This window comes from Myodes glareolus, chromosome 9, assembly GCF_982192425.1.
Source record: "Myodes glareolus chromosome 9, mMyoGla1.1, whole genome shotgun sequence".
In the NCBI taxonomy this organism is placed as follows: domain Eukaryota; kingdom Metazoa; phylum Chordata; class Mammalia; order Rodentia; family Cricetidae; genus Myodes; species Myodes glareolus.
In genome coordinates this window covers 96574498-96594139 of record NC_142034.1, presented here as the reverse complement: position 1 = coordinate 96594139, position 19642 = coordinate 96574498, and the positions used below count along the sequence as shown (strand labels likewise).

The window sequence follows — 19642 nt, the reverse complement described above, 5'->3', positions numbered from 1 at the left end:
GATGTTCCTCTCTGCGGAATTTTTGAGAACACGGTGACTTAAGCCCAACTGCCCTGCTGTCCCAGCACCTTTGTACACATTCTTACCCTGGGTGCCAGGGCTGCTCATTGCCCCTTTAGCTCCGGTCCTAGGTAACAGGCATAGGACTCGGTTCTTCTTGCTTGTACATTCACTGTCCCTCTGTTCACACTGCGCTGCCCTCACAGGCACTAAACTGCAGCTGCTCAGGGAGGCAGACCAGGGACACAGTCTCATCTGGAATGTCACAAGTGGCAGGCTGGTACTGACGGACCTACTGGTCAGCTTTGCCTTGTCAACACAATGGGTGTATGATCTAGGACTGTGCCGAACCACAGGGAAGACCAGCCAGCCTTCTTTCAGGGGCTGGGATGAGGCTCGGTGATGGAGCACCTGCCTGGCTTGCCTAAGGCTCTGGGCTCAGTCCTCAGGCACTGCAACAAGGAGGTGAAGTACCCTTGGGCCCTTAGGCTGACATCAAGGACAGAATCCTGGAAAAGGTCTGTGAGCTGACTTTAGAGGCCAGCAGTGTTTAGAGAGGTGAAAATGAAGCTTTGTGTTGTGAGATGTTTTACTCTTGGCTTTTTGAAGGGCCCACCACCCCGCTCCCAAATATATCACACACAGAGGCTTATTCGTGGTTATAAATGTCTGGCCTTAGCTTGACTTGTTTTTTGACAGCTTTTCTTAAATTATACCAATTTGCTTGGCAGTGGTAGTGAACACCTTTAATCCCAGCACTCAGGAGGCAGAGACAGGTGGATCTGAGTGAGTTTGAGGCCAGCCTGGGCTACAGAGCGAGTTCCAGGGCAGGCTCCAAAGTTACAGAGAAACCCTGTCTCGAAAAATCCAAAAAAAAAGGGGGGGGGGAGGGGGGGAAGAGGTCAGGTTGTCCATCTTGAGGGAAGAGTTTAGGAAAATAAAAAAGCCAAGTTAAAAGCCTTTGGGTTCCTTAAAGCAGGAGACAAGCCAGTGGTTGCGTCAGCCTCACCCCGTTGTCAGGCTGGGACCACTTTGCTCCTGGCAGCCCACAGTGCTGAGTGGCGGGCTCGGGCTGCACATGCAGTGCCGTGGGTAGCAGTCTTGAACCACTAAAACTGTGTGTTTGGCATCACTCACTTGTTCTAAAGCAACCAGTGAGCAGTTGCTGCTTCTGGAGGGAGGTTAAAATGAACCACTGCGTGAAGGCGTGGCCACCATCCAGAACTAGAAGAGGTGAACAGGGACTTGGGGAAAAATCCCTCAACCTTCCCACAAAAACGCTGGCTCCAGCATCACAGCACTGGGTCAGCCACTCAAAGACAGGGCTGCCTCACACCTCCAGCGAAGCTGAAGCCACATGGGCGCAGGGACCATCTGCCTTCATAGGATTAGCACAAAAAGAAAGCACTTGACCCCACAACAATGCTCGCTGAACACAAGTGAACCCTGCAGTCAGGGCAGCGTGACCAGACCTCCAGGCTGGTCACTCCCCGTGCTCCAGCCCTTGCCGTGTCCTCGGCTGGTCTACTTAAAAGCAGCCTGTGTTGCGCCACAGTCCAGCTTTGATGACCACTGACTCAGGTAAGGAATCTCACAGGGAAGAGGCAGATGGATCTCTCCGAGTTCAAGGTCAGCGTGGTCTACAGAGCTAGTTCCAGGACAGTTACAGAGAGAAACCCTGCCTTGGAAAAAAGAGAGAGAGAAAGAGAGAGAGAGAGAGAGAGAGAGAGAGAGAGAAAGGAAGGAAGGAGAGAGAGAGAGAAAGGAAGAAAGGAAGGAAGAAAGAAAGAGAAAGAAAGAAAGAAAGAAAGAAAGAAAAAGAAAGAAAGAAAGAAAAATGGAAGCTCACAGGGAAAGCCGTTGGCCTGCAGGCAGGAAACCTCACACTCCCCAAGTTAAGACCAAAAGTCTCAGAGTGAGGATGATCCTGGAGGAATGTATACACACACAGGGTGTGTGTGTGTGGGGGGGGAGCGAGCACAGAATAGCCCATGTTTGGACTGGTGACTAGCACTGGGAGGTGAGGAGATGAGCAGGGAGTCAGCACTGGGATGCTCCCCATGATCCTCAGAGACGAAGTTATCTCCTCTCCTGCCAAATCCCTAGAGGAGGCAGCTGAGCTCTTGGGCCTCTAAAGTGTGATAGGCCCAGAAGGCCTCTGTGTTTTCCAACATGCTGTAGGTACCTGGTTCAGGCATCTTAGCTGTCACACCTTGCAGCCACCGGTTCTATGCTCTGTCTGCTTGGAGCCTCACCACTGTGTCCTCCAGTGTATGGCATGCTCCTATGTGCTCAGAAAGGAAGAAGATGGGCAAAAGGTATCTTGAGATAGCATTTCTAACCTACCACCGAAGTCCCTCCCCTCTCAACGGAAGATGGACACACAACAATCACAGGGGCCTTGCAGGTCCCTGGCGTCCGTGCATGCAGGCTGCCTAACTCACCTCAGTGGCTTCATGTTAAATGGCTTGCTCCCTGTCACTAGATGTTCTAAACAGCTCAGTTATTGAGGCTTTTCTCCTTTGTTCACTCTGAGCCATGCCCTTACCCTACCTTTCCTGCCAGAGCAGGATCTCTACTGAGGCCTACCTTCAGGGACAAAGTGACCTTCCTGCTGTGAGTGGATGCATTCTGCTGTCTCAGGATCGAGGCGACTGTCTTGGGGGCCCATTGACTCTAGACATAGACTAGAGGTAGGCCAGAAGGACCTTGAGCGGAAAGGAAGAGGTCTAGTAAGAGTCACAGGATATCAAAGCCTGCAAGTGCATAGGCATCGCAGCCCCACGAGCTGTCTCTCAGCAGTGTGACCTAAAGCCAGGTACGGACTTCCTCCTTGCTCACTTGGCTCCCCCGCCACCCACCTAGAAGCTACCGCTGCTTTCACTGGGTGGAGGGCGACACGTCTTGGCACTACACCACCTCCTGAACACATGCTGTAGGGATGGATGCTCAGCATCTTTTCCCCACACTTTAGACTTCTGGAGGCCGTGACAAAACCATCGAGGTGAGCCTGGGGCCGAGCGGCTCACTGATTTGTCAGCAAGGCTGTTGGCTTTTGAAACTAGACAGGAAGGAGGGTTGAGGTGGAGTCCCGCACAGGAAGAGCTGAGGAGCTGACTGCAGTGACAGTGGGGTGAGCGACTGGGGACTGCAGGATGTGGTGGGTCTGTCAGTCCTGGCCCTGGTGTGATCAGTGTGGTAAACTCCCCTGATCCCTTCAGAGAAGGTTCCCTCAGCTCTGGACAGACCAAGGCCCTGGTCTCAGCTGGCCTGCCACTGATTACCCAAGGCGCTCCACCACAACGGCCTCCTGCTCACTGGGGCGGAGCTGAGCCCAGGAGCATGCAGGTGGAACCCTCTGGACACCCACTTTAGCACCCTGGAGCAGCAACAATGGCAGGGAGGTGAGTAGAGTCCAGAGCACCTCAGTACGGGAGCAGGGGAGGAGTGGGGATAGAGCTTTTAAGGCTTGCGCTATTCTGAGCATGGGGGAGACTCCAGAACGCTGACGCCCTGGGTGCCAGCAGCTGCTAGGGCTGGATGCCTCAGTGTAGAAGAAGCTCACATGTGCCCTAGGATAATGGTCCAGGACAGGTTCTGGGAGAGAAAACCCAGCTCCCTTTTCTTGGTGATGGCATGGGAGGAGGATGCATTGCATCTTGCCACAGGTAAACAGCAATGCTCTTGTAACCCTGCCCCTCCCAGGCTGCAGATCCCAAGTAGGTGACCCTGTTTTTGGCATTCAGTTCCCATCTGTAAGTGGAGTAACAACTCCAGTATCTGCCACAAAGGTTAAGAGAGGTGGTACACACAGCTCCCAGGCCCAGTTCCTGTAAGCACCCCCCTCCCCGAGGGTCACTCCTAGCCATGCCCTGGGGGACTGATAACCGTGGGAGAGCTTCTGTGAGAGGTGCTGCTGCACAGCCAGCTGAATGTTGGCCTAGGGAGTGTTAGCTCTGGTACCCGCCCCATGGCCATAGGGAGTGTTAGCTCTGGTATTCACCCCCCCCATGGCCATAGGGAGTGTTAGCTCTGGTATTTCCCCCCCCCCTCCATGGCCATAGGGAGTATTAGCTCTCTCTCTCTCTCTCACACACACACACACACACACACACACACACACCCGCCATAGGGAGTGTTAGCTCTGGTATCCACCCCATGGCCATAGGGAGTGTTAGCTCTGGTATTCACCCCCCCCCCATGACCATAGGGAGTGTTAGTTCTGGTACCACCCCCCCCCCCCCATGGCCATAGGAAGTGTTAGCTCTGATATCTGCCCCATGGCCATAGGGAGTGTTAGCTCTGGTATCCACCCCACTCACAAGCTCCTAGGCCCTGGGGCTCCACTCAGGCCTAACTCTAAAGGCTCACTTCGGGCCATCCTTCAGAGGCTTATCTACCCTCATGCTGGGACTCCAGGGCAGGGCAGTAAGTGTCTCCTTAGGGTCTGCTTCTGCCTTCAGGATGCTCATAGTTGCCATGGTGCTAAGTCAGGCCTCAGAAGCAGGATGCTTGGTAATATGGAAAGCCCGAGGCACTGTGGTCAGAGATCTGAGCATTCCTGGTGGCAGTCATCACAGTAAGTCCCACCCTAGGTCAAGGTAGGCAGGGTAAAGCAGCCATTTGGAAGGAAATTTGCAGGTACAGCCCTGGGAGAAAAGCATGAAACAGAACAGGCTCCACCAGACATAACGCTCCGCCAGAACCAAGATGCAATAACACAGGTCTTCCCAAAACACAGTCTCCTCATCCTGTTGGTCAATAGCAGCAGTGAGATATCATCTGTGGGCATCTGGTTACAGCAAGCAGTGTCGTCCTGGTCCACGCCCTGACGGCTCCCTACCAGAAGGTATCACAGGGGCCCTAGCATCCTGGCATAGCTCTGCTCGGCCTAACTACCTTTATATTTTTACATAGTTGCCAACTTTAATTTTAAGTCAAGATGTACTTTACACCAAGGGAAGTGAGCTCACTGGCTCTGTGTGCATGTTCTTACGACCATTAATATCAACCGGTGGAAACGTACCTGACATCTCCTATGCCCCCTCTCAGGTAGAAACAACCCCCCCAAGAGCAGTTATTTTAACATCTATCATTTCTGATTGGTTTGGCCTGGTTTTAAGCTCTCTAGAAGTGGAATCCTAGAGCATATATTTTGTGGCAAGTCATGAGGTCATCTGTGCGGTAGATGGGGTCAGCAGTGTATGCCTTTTCGTGTTCCCCAAATTTCCCATGCTATTGTGGGTGGATATTGGTTGATTTTATTACTGATAATTATGAATAAAGCTGTCAAGAACATTCTAGCACCAGTGCCTTGGTGGACATAGATGCCTATGAACCTAGATCCCTCTAGCAGGCACTTCCTCATCTTCTGAGATGTTGATAGTGTTAGCGTAGAAGGTGCAGACTTCTTGCTATGTTCATCCCAAGTAGTTGGTTTTTATGATATCTTAACATTTCAGTTTTGATTTGATTGTGGCTAGGAAGTACAACTAGAACGGGCTGCTTGTGAGCACCAACCCTGTGTCTGGATCCTTGCCACGCTCACACATCACTTCTAACTGCTTGTTTATAGACGGTTTTAAATTTTCACAATCATAACTGTGAATGGTGAGACATAGTTTTTAATCATTGTGATACTTTCTTCTGCATGTTCGTGTACAATCTGCCATCTCAAATTTTAATTTAATAATAATATAATTATTATATAATATTACTCAATATTATATATTATTATGTGTATGTGTATGCACATATGTGTATATCGTTGCATGCATGTGAAGGTCAGAACGATTTTCAGGAATTGGTTCTCTCCTTTGATCTGGGGATAGAGCTCTGGTTGTCATGTTTTTGTTTCTTTTGTTTGGTTTTTGGTTTTTCGAGATAGGGTTTCTCTGTAGCTTTAGAATCTGTCCTGGAACTCACTCTATAGATCAGTCTGGCCTCAAACTCACAACGATCCACTTGTCTCTGCCTCCCGAGTGCTGGAATTAAAAGTGTGCACCACCACAGCAGGGCTGTGGTCTTAAAATAGCATCTGCCTATGCTGTGTGAGTGTCAGCATTGTCTTGAATGTAACTTTTGTATCAACTCTGGGCTGCAGTATTTGAAATTACCTGGCATAAGTGAGAAGGAAACACGGAACACGCTACAAACCTGAGGTTGATGTGCAGAGGGGGGGGGGGAAGGAAAAGAGAGAGAGGAGAGGAGAGGAGAGGAGAGGAGAGGAGAGGAGAGGAGAGGAGAGGAGAGGAGAGGAGAGGAGAGGAGAGGAGAGGAGAGGAGAGAGAGCTGAATATGGTGCATTCGGCTTTTAAGGGAACTAGACTTGACTCTTCTGTAAGAGCAGCAACCACTCTTAACCACTGAGCCATCTCTCCAGCCTCTGTATTCTGTGCCTTAACTTTTCCAGTATAAAAATGTATTGTAGATCCGGGGCTATATCTCACTGATAGAACCCTTGCCTACCATGATAAATGTATTGTAGATCCGGGGCTATAGCTCATTGGTAGAACCCTTGCCTACCATGATAAATGTATTGTAGATCCGGGGCTATAGCTCATTGGTAGAACCCTTGCCTACCATGATAAATGTATTGTAGATCCGGGGCTATAGCTCATTAGTAGAACCCTTGCCTACCATGATAAATGTATTGTAGATCTGGGCTATAGCTCATTGGTAGAATCCTTACCTACCATGATCAAGACTCCAACTTAACTCCCAGCCACACACAAAAAGGATCGACATTTAATGGCACTCAAAATTATCCATTTTTATGAATTATACATTAAAATAAGGTGTTTAAAACCTTTATGACATTAAAAGATGAAAAGTATACTGTGAAGCTTAGCATGGTGGCGCAGACCTTTAATCCCAGCACCCAGAAGGCAGAGTCAGGCGGATCTCTGTGAGTTCAAGGCCAGCCTGGTCTACAATTCTAGGGCTAGTCAGTGAGACCCTTCTCAAAATAGAGTACAGTGTGTGCATTATCCTAGTTTGACACATTGTTGGCCTTACTTTACCCTTTTCAGTGTAGAACCAAACCAAATTTATTTTTATTAATCTCTTGTTGGACAGAAATTTAGTGTTGTGCCCCTTCAATTTCTTCCTGTTGCGAATGTTTTATGAACATTCTCATAGTTGTATCTCTGAGTATCTGCTTTGTTTAAGATAAACTCCCTCAGTGGGGGCTAGGGAGACGTGAGAGTAAGAGCACTTGATGAGACATGAGTTCACATTCTCAACACCCAGGTAAAAAGGTGGGTGTGGCTTGCATACATAGCCCTAGCGCTGTGGTGGGTGGAGAAAGGTGGCCAGCATATTATGTGTGTGATGCATGTCACATGTATGTCACCAGCCCTGTTCCCGGTTCAGTGAGAAACCCTGTCTCAGATGAGTAAGGCAGAGAGAGGTAGACCAGGACATCCGACATCCTGCTTTGGCCTCCACACATGCACAGGCATTTGTACTCATACATGCTTGTGCATACATCACACACATGGACACATGGACACTTGCATACACATATACACAAAAAAATTAATTCCCATAAGTAGAATTTCTACTGGCAAATTAAAATCTGTAATTTGGGCTGGGAATGTGGTCACTGTGGCAGAGCTTCCCTGTTATGCACGAGGGAATGCAACCCCATCATTACAAAAAATATTCCATCATTTCTATACTAATATGTATTTTCATCACCAATGTGTGGATATTTCTTGGGCTGGAGAGATGGCTCAGCAGCTAAGAATACTTGCTGCTCTTGCTGAGGACTCAGGTTTGTTCCCAGCACCCCCATGGGTACAGCTCCCATCCATTTATAACTGCAGTTACAGGACACTTGACACCCTCTTCTGGCCTCCTCAGGTACTGCACACACATGGTGAATATACATGCAAGAAAAATACTCATAACTCATAAAATAAAAAAATCTTTTTTTTTTTTTTAGGAGAAAGATTCCTATTGCTGCCATATTCTAGTCAGGAGCACACTAGGTTTCATATATGCCAACTGGATGAATGAATAGCTCAGTGTTTTCCTTTCTTGATTGACAGACTGTTTCTTAGTCACATATTTCTATGAATTATATCCATCTTTTCTCTATTTAATTTTATTTATTTATTTTGGTTTTTTTGAGACAGGGTTTCTCTGTGTAGTCCTGGCTGCCCTGGAACTCACTCTGTAGACAAGTCTGGCCTTGAACTCAGAGACCTGCCTGCCTCTGCCTCCTGAGTGCTGGTATTAAAGGCGTGTGTCACCATCTCCCATATATTTTTTTAAAATATTTATTTTGAGGCTGGAGATTTGACTGAGTGGTTAAAAGGGCTGACTGCTTTTCCAGAGGATCATAGCACCTATATAACAGCTCAAATCCACCTGTAACTCTAGTTCCAGGGGATCTGAAACCCTCATCTGGTCTCCATGCATAGCAGACACATATGTGGTGCACAGACATATATGTAGACAAAACATATAAAATAAATAAAAGTTGAAAATATTTATTTTCTTTGTATTCATGGGTATATGTCTTTGTGAGTGCAGGCATCTTGTATGCAAGTATGTGCAGGTGCCCTCAGAGGCCAGCTGGGGTTACAGACAGTTGTGAGCAGGTGCCCTCAGAGACCAGCTGGAGTTAGAGAAGGTGTGAGCAGACGCCTTCAGAGGCCATTTGGAGTTACAGACCATTGTGAGCAGACACATTCAGAGGCCAGCTGGAGTTACAGACAGGTGTGAACTGGCGCCCACAGAGGCCAGCTGGAGTTACAGACAGGTGTGAGCAGGTGCCCTCAGAGGCCAGCTGGAGTTAGAGACGGGTGTGAGCAGACGCCTTCAGAGGCCAACTGAAGTTAGAGACATCTGTAAGCTGTCTGATGCGGATACTGGAAACTCTACTCCTCTGGAAGGGCAGCAAGCATTCTTAGGCACTGAGCCTACCCTCAGCCCCGTTCTTCTAATTCTATCTAATTATTTCTTCTGTCTATAATGTTCTTCTCAACACTGTCTAATCTTAATTTGTGCCTCTGTGTGTGTTTGTGTGATGCGTGTGTGCACATGCCTATATATGTATTGTGGAGAACAGAAGTGGACATCATGTGTTCTCCTGATCATTTTCCTTTTGAGACCCTGAGCCTGCTTGGCTGCAATGGCTGGCCACTGAGTTCAGGGATCTGCTTGTCTCTGCTCGAGCACTGGGCCGGGGCACACACCTCTATATCGGCTTTTACACGACTGCTGGAAATCTGAACTCAGGTTGCCATACTCGGGCAGCAAGCACGTTACCCACTGAGCCATCTTCCCAGCCCCGTTACCCTCCTGTTTTTATGTAGCCTTCTCACAGAGCTCAGAGATGCCTCCGTGGCTAAAGCTTCCCTCCGGCCCACCACACAGACTGCCGGCTCCTGTCACCCTTGCTGACGGCTACATGGGCGTCACGAGTCACCTTCGAATCCTTTCTTCTGTCTCCTTTACTATCGCTATCCCCCACTCCTCCTTCTCACAAGATGAGAATTTCACCCAGTTTGTTCACTTTCATATTCCCCATATCTCCAACACACAACACACCCTCTATAAATATTTCCTGGTAACACCTGCTTGTAATTTCAATACTTGGAAGGATGAGGCAGGAGGACTACATGAGTTCCAGGCCAGTCTGAGCTACGAAGCAGGCACCAGGCCAGCCAAGACCTCTCTCTAAGACATCTCATAAACAAACAAATGTGCACACAAACTTTCAGATTGAAGGCTGGGGAGATGGCTCAGTGGGCAAGAACACTTGCTGAACAAGTACAAGGACCTGAGTTCAGATCCTTAGAAGACACGTTAACAGCTGGGCATGGTCGTGTGTGTGTCTATAACCCCAGCACTGTGGTGGGTAGAGACAGGAGGCTCTCTGGGGCTTTCTGTCTGCCAGCAGAGGTCCAGGTCACGTCGCTGGAGTGATGTAGAATATGACACAGCAGGACAACCGACATCCTCACTTGGCCTCTGTGTGTGTGTGTGTGTGTGTGTGTGTGTAATATCACACACACCTGAGAGCATATACCACACACACACAATCACACATACTCACATACATGCTTTAAAATTTCATGGATTGAGCTAGGCGGTGGTGGTGCACACCTTTAATCCCAGCAGTTGGAAGGCAGAGGCAGATGGATCTCTGTGAGTTCAAGGCCAGCCTGGTGTACAGAGTGAGTTCCAGGACAGTCAGGGCTACACAGAGAAACCCTGTCTCAAAAAAAAAAAAAAATTCACTGGTTGAATGAATGGATGAATAAAAAACATTTTTTAGTTAACAGACATTCCTCTATTTTTTTAAGGCAAGGTATGTAGTTCAGGACTCCTTATGATTGCATTCCTCGTGCCCCTGCCTCCAAAGTGCCAGGACTAAAGTCATCCACCACCACGCCCAGTGATCAAGGTTTTGAACCATGTGTATACCTGTTACAGAGGCAGTAACACATCACAGGTGCTGGGATCAGTGAGGCCTGGGATTCCATCCCAGCTCAGCTTCCACGCTTCCCAGTCACACGTCCTTCGGAAAGTCACCTGACCTCTGTGTTCTGGTCTGTGAAATAAACGAGGCAATGGTAGAGACTCATCCTTATAATTAAATGATGCAAACATGGAGCACAACAGCGGTGCACGTTGGGAGGAGCACACAGGAGGAGTGGGAGGCAGTGTGAGTTCGGGAAACATCTTGCAGCATTAGCTGAATGGCGATAGGAACTTGAAATCTCTGCCCAGAGCTGCTCCTGGTGCACACAGCACAGCAGGACTGCCAGTCAGCACTGCCCCAGGGAAAGGTGACTGGTTGCCAAAATGTTGAAAATGAGTGACAGTTAGTTCAGAAAGAACATGAATTATGAGGCTGGAGAGATGACACAGGAGTTAAGGGCACTGGCTGCTCTTCCAGAGGACAAGTTCAATTCCCAGCAACCACATGGTGGCTCACAGCCATCTGGGATCTGATGCCCTCTTCTGGCCTGCAGAACAGCACTCATACACATAAAATGAACAAGTCTTAAAATAAGAGCACATACTATTCCTGCAGAGGAGCAAAGTCTGGTCCCAAATACTCACCAGAGCCACCTCTGGCAACACCAGCAGACCTAACATCCTCTCTGGCCTCTGTGGGCACACACATGCATGCGCACAAAACCACAGAGGTAAACAAAATATAAATCTTATTTTAAACGGTGAAATTATTCCCACTGAAAATCTGCTTTTAAAAAATTTTAAAAATTTCTTCTCTCATATATTACATCCCATCTGCAGCTCCCCCTCCCTCCCCTCTCCTCAGTTTCTCCCCTACACCTCTCTTCTCCCCCAGATCCTCTCCTCTTCCCTCAGAAGAGAGCAGGCCTCCCAGGACACGCACATCTGCCAAACACAGATAGCAAGCTACAACAAGACAGGCACATACCGTCACATCCAGGGCAGCTGAGGCAACCAGGAGGAGAAGGGTTGCACCAGTAGGCAAAGGGGTCAGAGACAGCCCCTGCTTCCACTGTTCGGCTCCTACAAGGATGCCAAGCGACACAGCCGTGACATCTATAGAGGATCCACTGAAAATGTGAAAGCGTGAAGGAAATGAACAGAAAAGTGATGAGTCAACAAAAATGCCTAATTCCCTGAAATATGATAAAATACAAAAATCAATCATCTTTTACACCAATAATATTCAGAATGACAACAAAAACTTTTTTATAATTAATATTTTACTTTATATACTTTGCCTGAATGTACACCCGGGTAACACTTTCATGCCTGATGCTTCCAGAGGTCAGAAGAGGGTATCCCCCTAGGAACTGGAGTTACAGATGGCTGTGAGCCACTATGTGGGTGCTGGGAATTGAACCCTGTTCTTCTGGAAGAGCATTCAGTGCTCTTAGCCACTGAGACTTCTCTCCAGGCCAACAACAACAACAACAACAAATCACTATTTTACAAATGCTGAGATACAAGTAGGAAACTGTTATTTTCCAAACTGTAGATGAGAGAAAATACAGTTTACTAGATAATCTATAAAGACTTCTAACCAGGAGCACAGGTCCGAGCATATCGCAGCACCGACTGTGATCCTACTTGCTCTTCCCCTTGGTTTGAACATTTCAAAAATAAAACCCAGCAGGATTGCACAGGAGTGGAGAGAGGCCCCATCCTACGCTAGCCTCAGCAATCCCAGGTTAGTCCGGAGTGGCCCTGTCCTACGCTAGCCTCAGCATTCCCAGGTTAGCCCAGAGAGGCCCCGTCCTACGCTAGCCTCAGCAATCCCAGGTTAGTCCGGAGTGGCCCCGTCCTACGCTAACCTCAGCATTCCCAGGTTAGCCCAGCTCACTGGACTTAACCTTGCTGCTTTTATTGACTGTTCACCATGGCTACGAGCAGAATACTTGTTTTTCTTACTGCTACCTGCTTTTCTGTGTGAAAATGTTCATGCCAAGTTAAACTGACACCAATCCCCAGTGCATTTTTAAGCCAGGAGTCTGTTGACAGCAACCTTCTCTTGAGTTAACCAGTCACTGAACTGGCCAAGCCCAGGGCATCGAGGACTTGCCAGATTCTTGGCAGCGATGACTACTGATCAACCTTAAACAGGGCTGGTGCCAGCAGTGGTGGACCATGACCTCTGCTGACCCCTCCCCCATTATTTTTTCTCTTCTAGAACTGTCAACAACGGGTGACAGGGGCATAGGGACTGTGGTGGCCCCTGTGCCTGGTGAAGAGGAACACAGATGGGACGGGCCGTAGGAGAGCTTCAAAGGAGAGGTTGCCGAAAGGTGTGAGCAGGTGGGATGTGCAGCGACTTCGCCTCTTGCTGTCTCCAAGTCTCTATCCTCAGCAGCCAAGGGTGCTTCCTGCAGCCCAGAGCCCCGGCGCTTCCAGGAAGGCCAGGAAAGCTAAGAGAAGCCACTGTGCTTCTGCGCTGAGAGCCACCTGCCTTCCTTCCCTTCTCTTTCTTCCCTTTCCTTTTTGAAAAATTAAAATGCCACGTTTTAGAGCAGTTTAGGCTCAGGGGAGAATAGAGTTCCCTCACAGCAGTGCCTGCCCCGCAGACTCTGCCACCCACGTCCCCTAGCCCTGCTGCGTTGGCGACAGCGAGGGACTTCGGTTCTTAGCTGACACATGATCACCAGAAGTCCAGTTTACCCTTGCATACATACAGCGACACCCACCACCATTACAGCATCATACGGGGCAGGGTGGCCGCCTCCGTATCCTCAACCCTGGCACCCCCATCCTCACCACTGTCTTTGCTTTCCCAGGGTGCTAACTAGAGGGGCTCATGGACTGTTTCCTTCCCAGGTTGGCTACCTCCCTCCCCCACCTCCTTCTGGTTTCCTTGCTCTTAATAGCATCACCATTGCCAGGTCACAGATGAGGAAACCTAGGTGTGGAGAGACGACACAGCCTGCCCAGGGTCACTCAGTAAGTGCCAGAGCAGAGACCAAGTCCAGCACTCCAAGTCTTGTTCACTTGGGCCCCTGCATCTCCATGATTATTTTCACTGGCCAGGAAACAACAGAGGTCCACCAGGCAGCAGTCTGGACTCTTCACAGCTCCTGGCTGCAGTCACAGACTCCATGAGGAAGCAAGAGGTGAGGACAGATAGAGAGGCATGCAGGGCCTATAATGCCGACTCCCCAGCTGAGCAGGTGAAGGCCCTTGTGGATCTGCTGGCTAGGAATGGTGGTCGGCTACTACAGGCCCCTAGCAAAATGCCAGACTCCCCACTAGGATCCCAAAGCAATGGTAAGTCCCTTTTAGGGGTGGGGGAGAGGGGGTACCTGAACCCCCTCGCCTTGCCCTGCGATCTTACCTGCTTTTTCCTGCGCCCTGCAGACTCAAGGATACGGAGGCACTGTGAGGCCCTGCTGAGCAGGGTGGGAAATGACCCAGAACTGGGCAGCCTCTCACACCGTCTGGCCAGCCTCCTGCTGGTTGAGGGCCTGACAGACCTGCAGCTGAGGGAGCATGACTTCACACAGGTGGAGGCCACGCGGGGAGTGTGGCACTCTGCCAGGGCCATCCCCCTGGATAGGCTCTTCCTGCCTCTGTCCCGGGTGTCCATCCCACCTCGCGTCTCTGTCACCATTGGCGTGGCTGGCATCGGCAAGACTACGCTAGTGAGGCATTTTGTTCGTTGCTGGGCTAGGGGACAGGTGGGCAAGAACTTCTCACTGGTTCTACCCTTGACCTTTCGGGACCTGAACACCTATGAGAAGCTGTCTGCTGACAAACTCATCCACTCCGTCTTCCCAAACGCTGGAGAAGGTAACCTGGAGGTAACGACCCCAGACAGAGTCCTCCTGGTCCTGGATGGCTTGGATGAGTGCAAGACACCGCTGGAATTCTCCAACACCATGGCCTGCACAGACCCAAAGAAGGAGATTCAGGTAGACCACCTGATCACTAACATCATCCGAGGCAACCTCTTTCCAGAAATTTCTGTCTGGATCACCTCCCGTCCCAGTGCTGCTGGTCAGGTCCCCGGAGGCCTAGTGGACCGGATGACTGAGATCCGGGGCCTTACTGAGGAAGAGATCAAAGCGTGTCTGGAGCAGATATTTCCTGAGGACCAGACCCTCTTAGGCCAGGTGCTGACTCAGATGAAGGCCAACAAGGCTCTGTATCTGATGTGCACCGTGCCAGCCTTTTGTAGGCTCGTGGGGCTGGCACTGGGTCACCTGTACCACAGCAAGCTAGCTGTCCAAGACACAGAGTTGCCGCTGCCCCAGACCCTGTGTGAGCTCTACTCTTGGTACTTTAGGATGGCCCTTGGTGGGGAGGGGCAGGACAAGGGAAAGGTAAGTCCTAGGATTGAGCAGATGGCCCAGGGAGCCCGCAAAATGGTGGGGACACTGGGCCGCCTGGCCTTTCATGGGCTGGTCAAGAAGAAATACGTGTTTTATGAGCAAGACATGAAGGCATTCGGCGTGGACCTCGCTTTGCTGCAGAGCGCTCTGTGCAGCTGTCTCCTGCAACGGGAAGAGACTCTGGCCTCCTCGGCAGTCTATCGCTTTACCCACCTGTCTCTGCAAGAATTTGTGGCGGCCATGTATTACTACAGCGCATCCAAGAGAGCCATCTTTGACCTCTTCACCGAGAGTGGCATGTCTTGGCCCAGGCTGGGTTTCCTCACGCATTTCAGGTGTGCGGCCCAGAGGGCCACACAAGCTCAGGATGGGAGGCTGGATGTGTTTCTGCGCTTCCTCTCTGGCCTCCTGTCTCCAAGGGTTAATACGCTGCTGGCTGGCTCCCTGCTGGCCCAAGGGGAACACCAGAACTACCGGGCTCAGGCAGCTGAGGTCCTGCAAGGCTTGCTACGCCCTGACACCGCGGTGTGCGCACGGGCCATCAATGTCTTGTACTGCCTGCATGAGCTGCAGCACACAGAGCTGGCCCGCAGTGTGGAGGAGGCCATGCAGAGGGGGACCTTGGCTGGACTGACCAGCCCCTCGCATCGCACCGCTCTGGCCTACCTCCTGCAGCTGTCTGATATCTGTTCCCGGGAAGCCAACTTATCCCTGTGCCTCAGCCAGAGCGTCCTTCAGAGCCTGCTGCCCCAGCTGCTCTATTGCCAGAGCCTCAGGCGAGTGTGGGGTCCATGTTGGGAGTAAGGGCAAAGGAGAAAGACTCAAAATGGTTCCTTGTTTCATCACATCGCCTAGCTGGGTGTGGAGCCATCATGGCGGCTGATTTAATTCTGGAGGTCAGAAGTCCGAGGTCAGGGCGTGGGCAGTACTCTCTCTGAAACCTTGGTAGCAGGGCCGATCCTGCCTCTGGAGCTCCCGAGGGCCAGCAGTCTTTGATGCTCCCTGGTCTCCCTTGTCATATGACCACCTGCCCCTAAGTCTGTCTTCATGTGACACTCTCTTTTCCTACAAGGACATCATCACATTGGGTTATAGGCTCACCTATGTCAGTGTGACATCCTCCTATCTGCAATAAGCTCACATCCATATAAGGCTACGTTCTCGAGACAGCAAGATTAGAATTTCAACACAGAAACACAATACAACTCACGAGGCCCTATGAGATCCAGGCATCCCAACTCATACCTGTAATCCCAGCAATCAGGAGGCTGAAGAAGGAAGATTGCTGAGTTCCAGGACAATATGGGCTATATAGCAAGGTTGTTTTTTTTTAAAGAATGATTTTCTATTTTTCTAAAAGAAAACATATTATCTTTTTCATCATACATATCAATCCAAATTCCCACTCCCTTCTCTCCTCCCATTCCCTCCACTTACCCCCCACTCCACCCCCACATCCACTCCTCAGAGAGGGTAAGGCACATTATCCAAGGCCCTCCCTACTATATCTAGGCTGAGCAAGGTATCCATCCAAAGAGAATAGGTTTCCAAAAAGCCAGTACAAGCAGTAGGAATAAATCTTGGTGCTACTGCCAGTGGCCCCTCAGTCTGCCCCAGCCCATAGCAAGATTTTATATATAATAAAATCTTGCTGCAGGAGGTAGGCCAGAGCAGTGTGATGCAAGGGGCTGTATACACACACACACACACACACACACACACAAAGCCAGTCAGTGTTGACAGAAGCTACATCCTCAACCATACTCTGAACTTAACAATCAAAGAGGAAAAGATGTCGGACATAGGTCAATCAGGACCTGAGAGTGGTTTGGGCATCAGAAGGAAAACTAGCCACAGTGTTCCACACAGGCACCTGGTGTCAGAGCTGTTGTGACAACACTCTGTAAGGTGCCACGGGGGAGGGACAGCGTAGCTCACAGGAATGCCTCAGCTGCCCCCACAGGGAAGTCTGGAGTTCCGAGCTGAAACAGTGGACCACAGTGGGGATGGGAGGGGTGGAGCCCTGCCCTGCTAATTGTCATGATTTCTCCCGGCCAGGCTGGACAACAACCAGTTCCAGGACCCTGTGATGGAGCTGCTGGGCAGTGTGCTGAGTGGGAAGGACTGTCGCATTCAAAACATCAGGTAACACAGACCCCAGTGTACATGAAGGGGCGCAGTGTGATCGGTAATTAATGGTCCACTAGACTAGCTTACAAAAGATACAGCTTTAATAAAACAGAAGGAAAATTTACACTAGAATCCCAACCGTCAGGAACGCTGGAGCCAGGCGAGAGAGGGCAGGGAAGTGCACCAGCCAGGTTTATAGGTAAATTTTTGCCTTAGGGCAACACGCCCCACGGACAGAATGTGATTGGCTGAACTCCCCTATCATCTCCCCCTTTTTTCTAAAATAAGACAGAATGAAACCAAATACAACTATATACAATAGAAACAAATAATAAATATAAAATTACAAACAACAAACAATATTAAGCAGGAAACATAACAAAAGTTTTACAAAACATTCTATTTCAAGGAGTCTAAATAATGTAGATGGTAACTACAACTATCTAATCTTCAACTCCATCAAAGATCTGAGAAGGGAAATAATTTTACTCAAGCAGCCCGGAAGTACAAGCGGGAAACTTCCGAAATGTGCAACGAATGGAAGAGACAACTGATTACCTGGGCAATCACCCAAAGTCTCATTTGCAATGTTGAGTCAACCAACTTTGGCTAAGGCCTGATGTAACTGACATGTCATTTTTCAAAGGCAAAAAACCTTTTAGGACTCTCTCACCCTATCTTGGCAAGATAAGACAATCCTGCTTTTATCCATTTACAGATATTCTGTAATTCTGTCAGTGGTCGAGGTATGGGCATTTTCTTTGCCCAAAGGCCAGTTCTGTCAGGAAGAAGACACGCTCCAAGTGGAGTGCCTTTGGTGTTCAACGCTCTCGGGAGTAGAGCAGTGATGTCAGGAGTAATTGTGTCTCGTTAGTACAAAACTCTAGATTAGATTAAAGGCCATTTTCTACAGCTCTTTGAAGAGGTTGAAGATCATACTATCTATACTAAATATGATCTCTATGCACCTAAATAACCTGATTAGCTTAAATATAAGTATAACAAACATATATGACTATTGATTTATATCTATCTAACTTGAAGACTAAGAGAATAAACAACTGTGCAATGAGTGAGGACAATGACCTCCAAATGTAAACAATGTATATCATTACATAAATATCTTAATTAGAGGTAGAAATGTAAATATATGTATATATATATATCAATACAAATAGAGGTAGAAGCATACTCACATACAATAAATAGAGGTAGAAGCATACTCACATACAATATTCAATATATCAATGTACAAGGATCAATGCCAATACAATTTTCTAAAAACAATAACTTGCAAATACTAATATATTATTATCCCATCACCAATCAATCCCCCCTTTTTTATGATAAATACCCCTGAGCATATAAAATACCTCCCCCATCCCCTCATCCCTATATCAATTATAACCAACCCCTAAATGATGTCCCTAAACCTGAGGGCAAATTCTACTGGGAGAGGGGACGTCATTCTCTAAAATTGCTTTGGTAGAGCATGAGACTCTTAATCTCAGGGTCGTGGGTTTGAGCCCCACATTGGGCGCCAGATGAAGGGGCACGGTGTGATCGGTAATTAATAGTCCACCAGACTAGCTTACAAAAGATACAGCTTTAATAAAACAGAAAGAAAACTTACACCAGAATCCCAACCGTCAGGAAAGCTGGAGCCAGGCAAGAGAGGGCGGGGAAGTGCACCCACCAGGTTTATAGGTAAATTTTTGCCATAGGGCAACACGTCCCATGGACAGAATGTGATTGGCTGAACTCCCCTATCATGTACCCACCTGTTGCATGGGATGTGGGTCTCTTCCCTCTCTACTCAGCTAACCAGAGCACCCCAAGAACACGCATCTTTTCAGTGCTCAGGTTGCTGTCTGCTCTTTTCTCCCCCTTTCAGAAGGTGTCGACGGTGCAGGTACCTGGTCTGTAAGGCAAGGGAAACAAACAATGGCCAAGGCGCACACTCTGTCCTGGAATTGGGGGTGTCCCAGTGATCGCTCACCTGCTGACCTGGCTCAGGCATCACCTTCTCACTCGAGTAATATTCTGAGCACAGGACTGCATTTTAAACTAAGATATTTAAAAGTTTATTTTAAAATTTAACTTTCAATTTAAATATAATTTAAGGTGAAAATTTAAAAATGTTTTAGGTTGATGTGTATGGATGCTTTGCCTGCATGTACATATCTGTCATGGCTTGCTTTTTGTGTCCGCAGATGTCAGAAGGCAGCGTCAGATCCCCTGGGATGGGAGTTATGGACAGTTGTGAGCCACTATGTGGGTGCTGGGAATGAACCCAGGTCCTTTGCCAGACAAGTGCTCCTGACAGCTGAGCCTTCTCTCCAGCCTCAATTTTTGCTTTTGTGTTTTGGATACGGGGTCTTGTGTAGTCCGCATTTGCTCAGACTCGTTACATAGGTAAGGCGATCCTGAGCATTGAGCCTCCCGAGAGCTGGGATTACAGCAGTGTGCCCCTATCCCCAGTTTACACCATGCCTAAGATGGCGCCCAGGGCACCATGCATGCTAGGCAAACCCTTTACCTACTTGAGCCGCATCCTCAGCTCCAGTCTCAGAAGTTTAAGTTTTCAAGTTTGTCTGTGGCTGGGTGTAATGTCCATGCCTACAGTCCCAGCACTCTAGAGGCAGATACAGGAGGAGAGCCTGGCCTACACACGGTGAGACCCCAGCTCAGAT

At 49.0% G+C, this 19642-nt stretch overlaps 1 protein-coding gene across 7 annotated transcripts in view; it reads left to right on the top strand.

The window, feature by feature from the left end:
• Window positions 1-2813: 2813 nt before the first annotated feature.
• Nlrc3 (NLR family CARD domain containing 3) overlaps window positions 2814-19642 on the top strand; it is a 34276-nt gene continuing 17447 nt past the window's right edge. The window contains exons 1-6 of one of the 7 annotated variants that reach the window (XM_085694659.2): window positions 2814-3404; window positions 12668-12782; window positions 13374-13431; window positions 13519-13755; window positions 13846-15595; window positions 16878-16964. In XM_085694659.2, coding sequence (XP_085550785.1) covers window positions 13587-13755; window positions 13846-15595; window positions 16878-16964 — 2006 coding nt within the window. In that variant the 5' untranslated portion in view covers window positions 2814-3404; window positions 12668-12782; window positions 13374-13431; window positions 13519-13586. Of the gene's footprint in view, window positions 3405-12667; window positions 12793-13308; window positions 13756-13845; window positions 15596-16877; window positions 16965-19642 lie in introns of all 7 variants that reach the window. The other 6 variants (XM_085694656.2, XM_085694657.2, XM_085694655.2 and 3 more) reach the window with 6 other exon arrangements.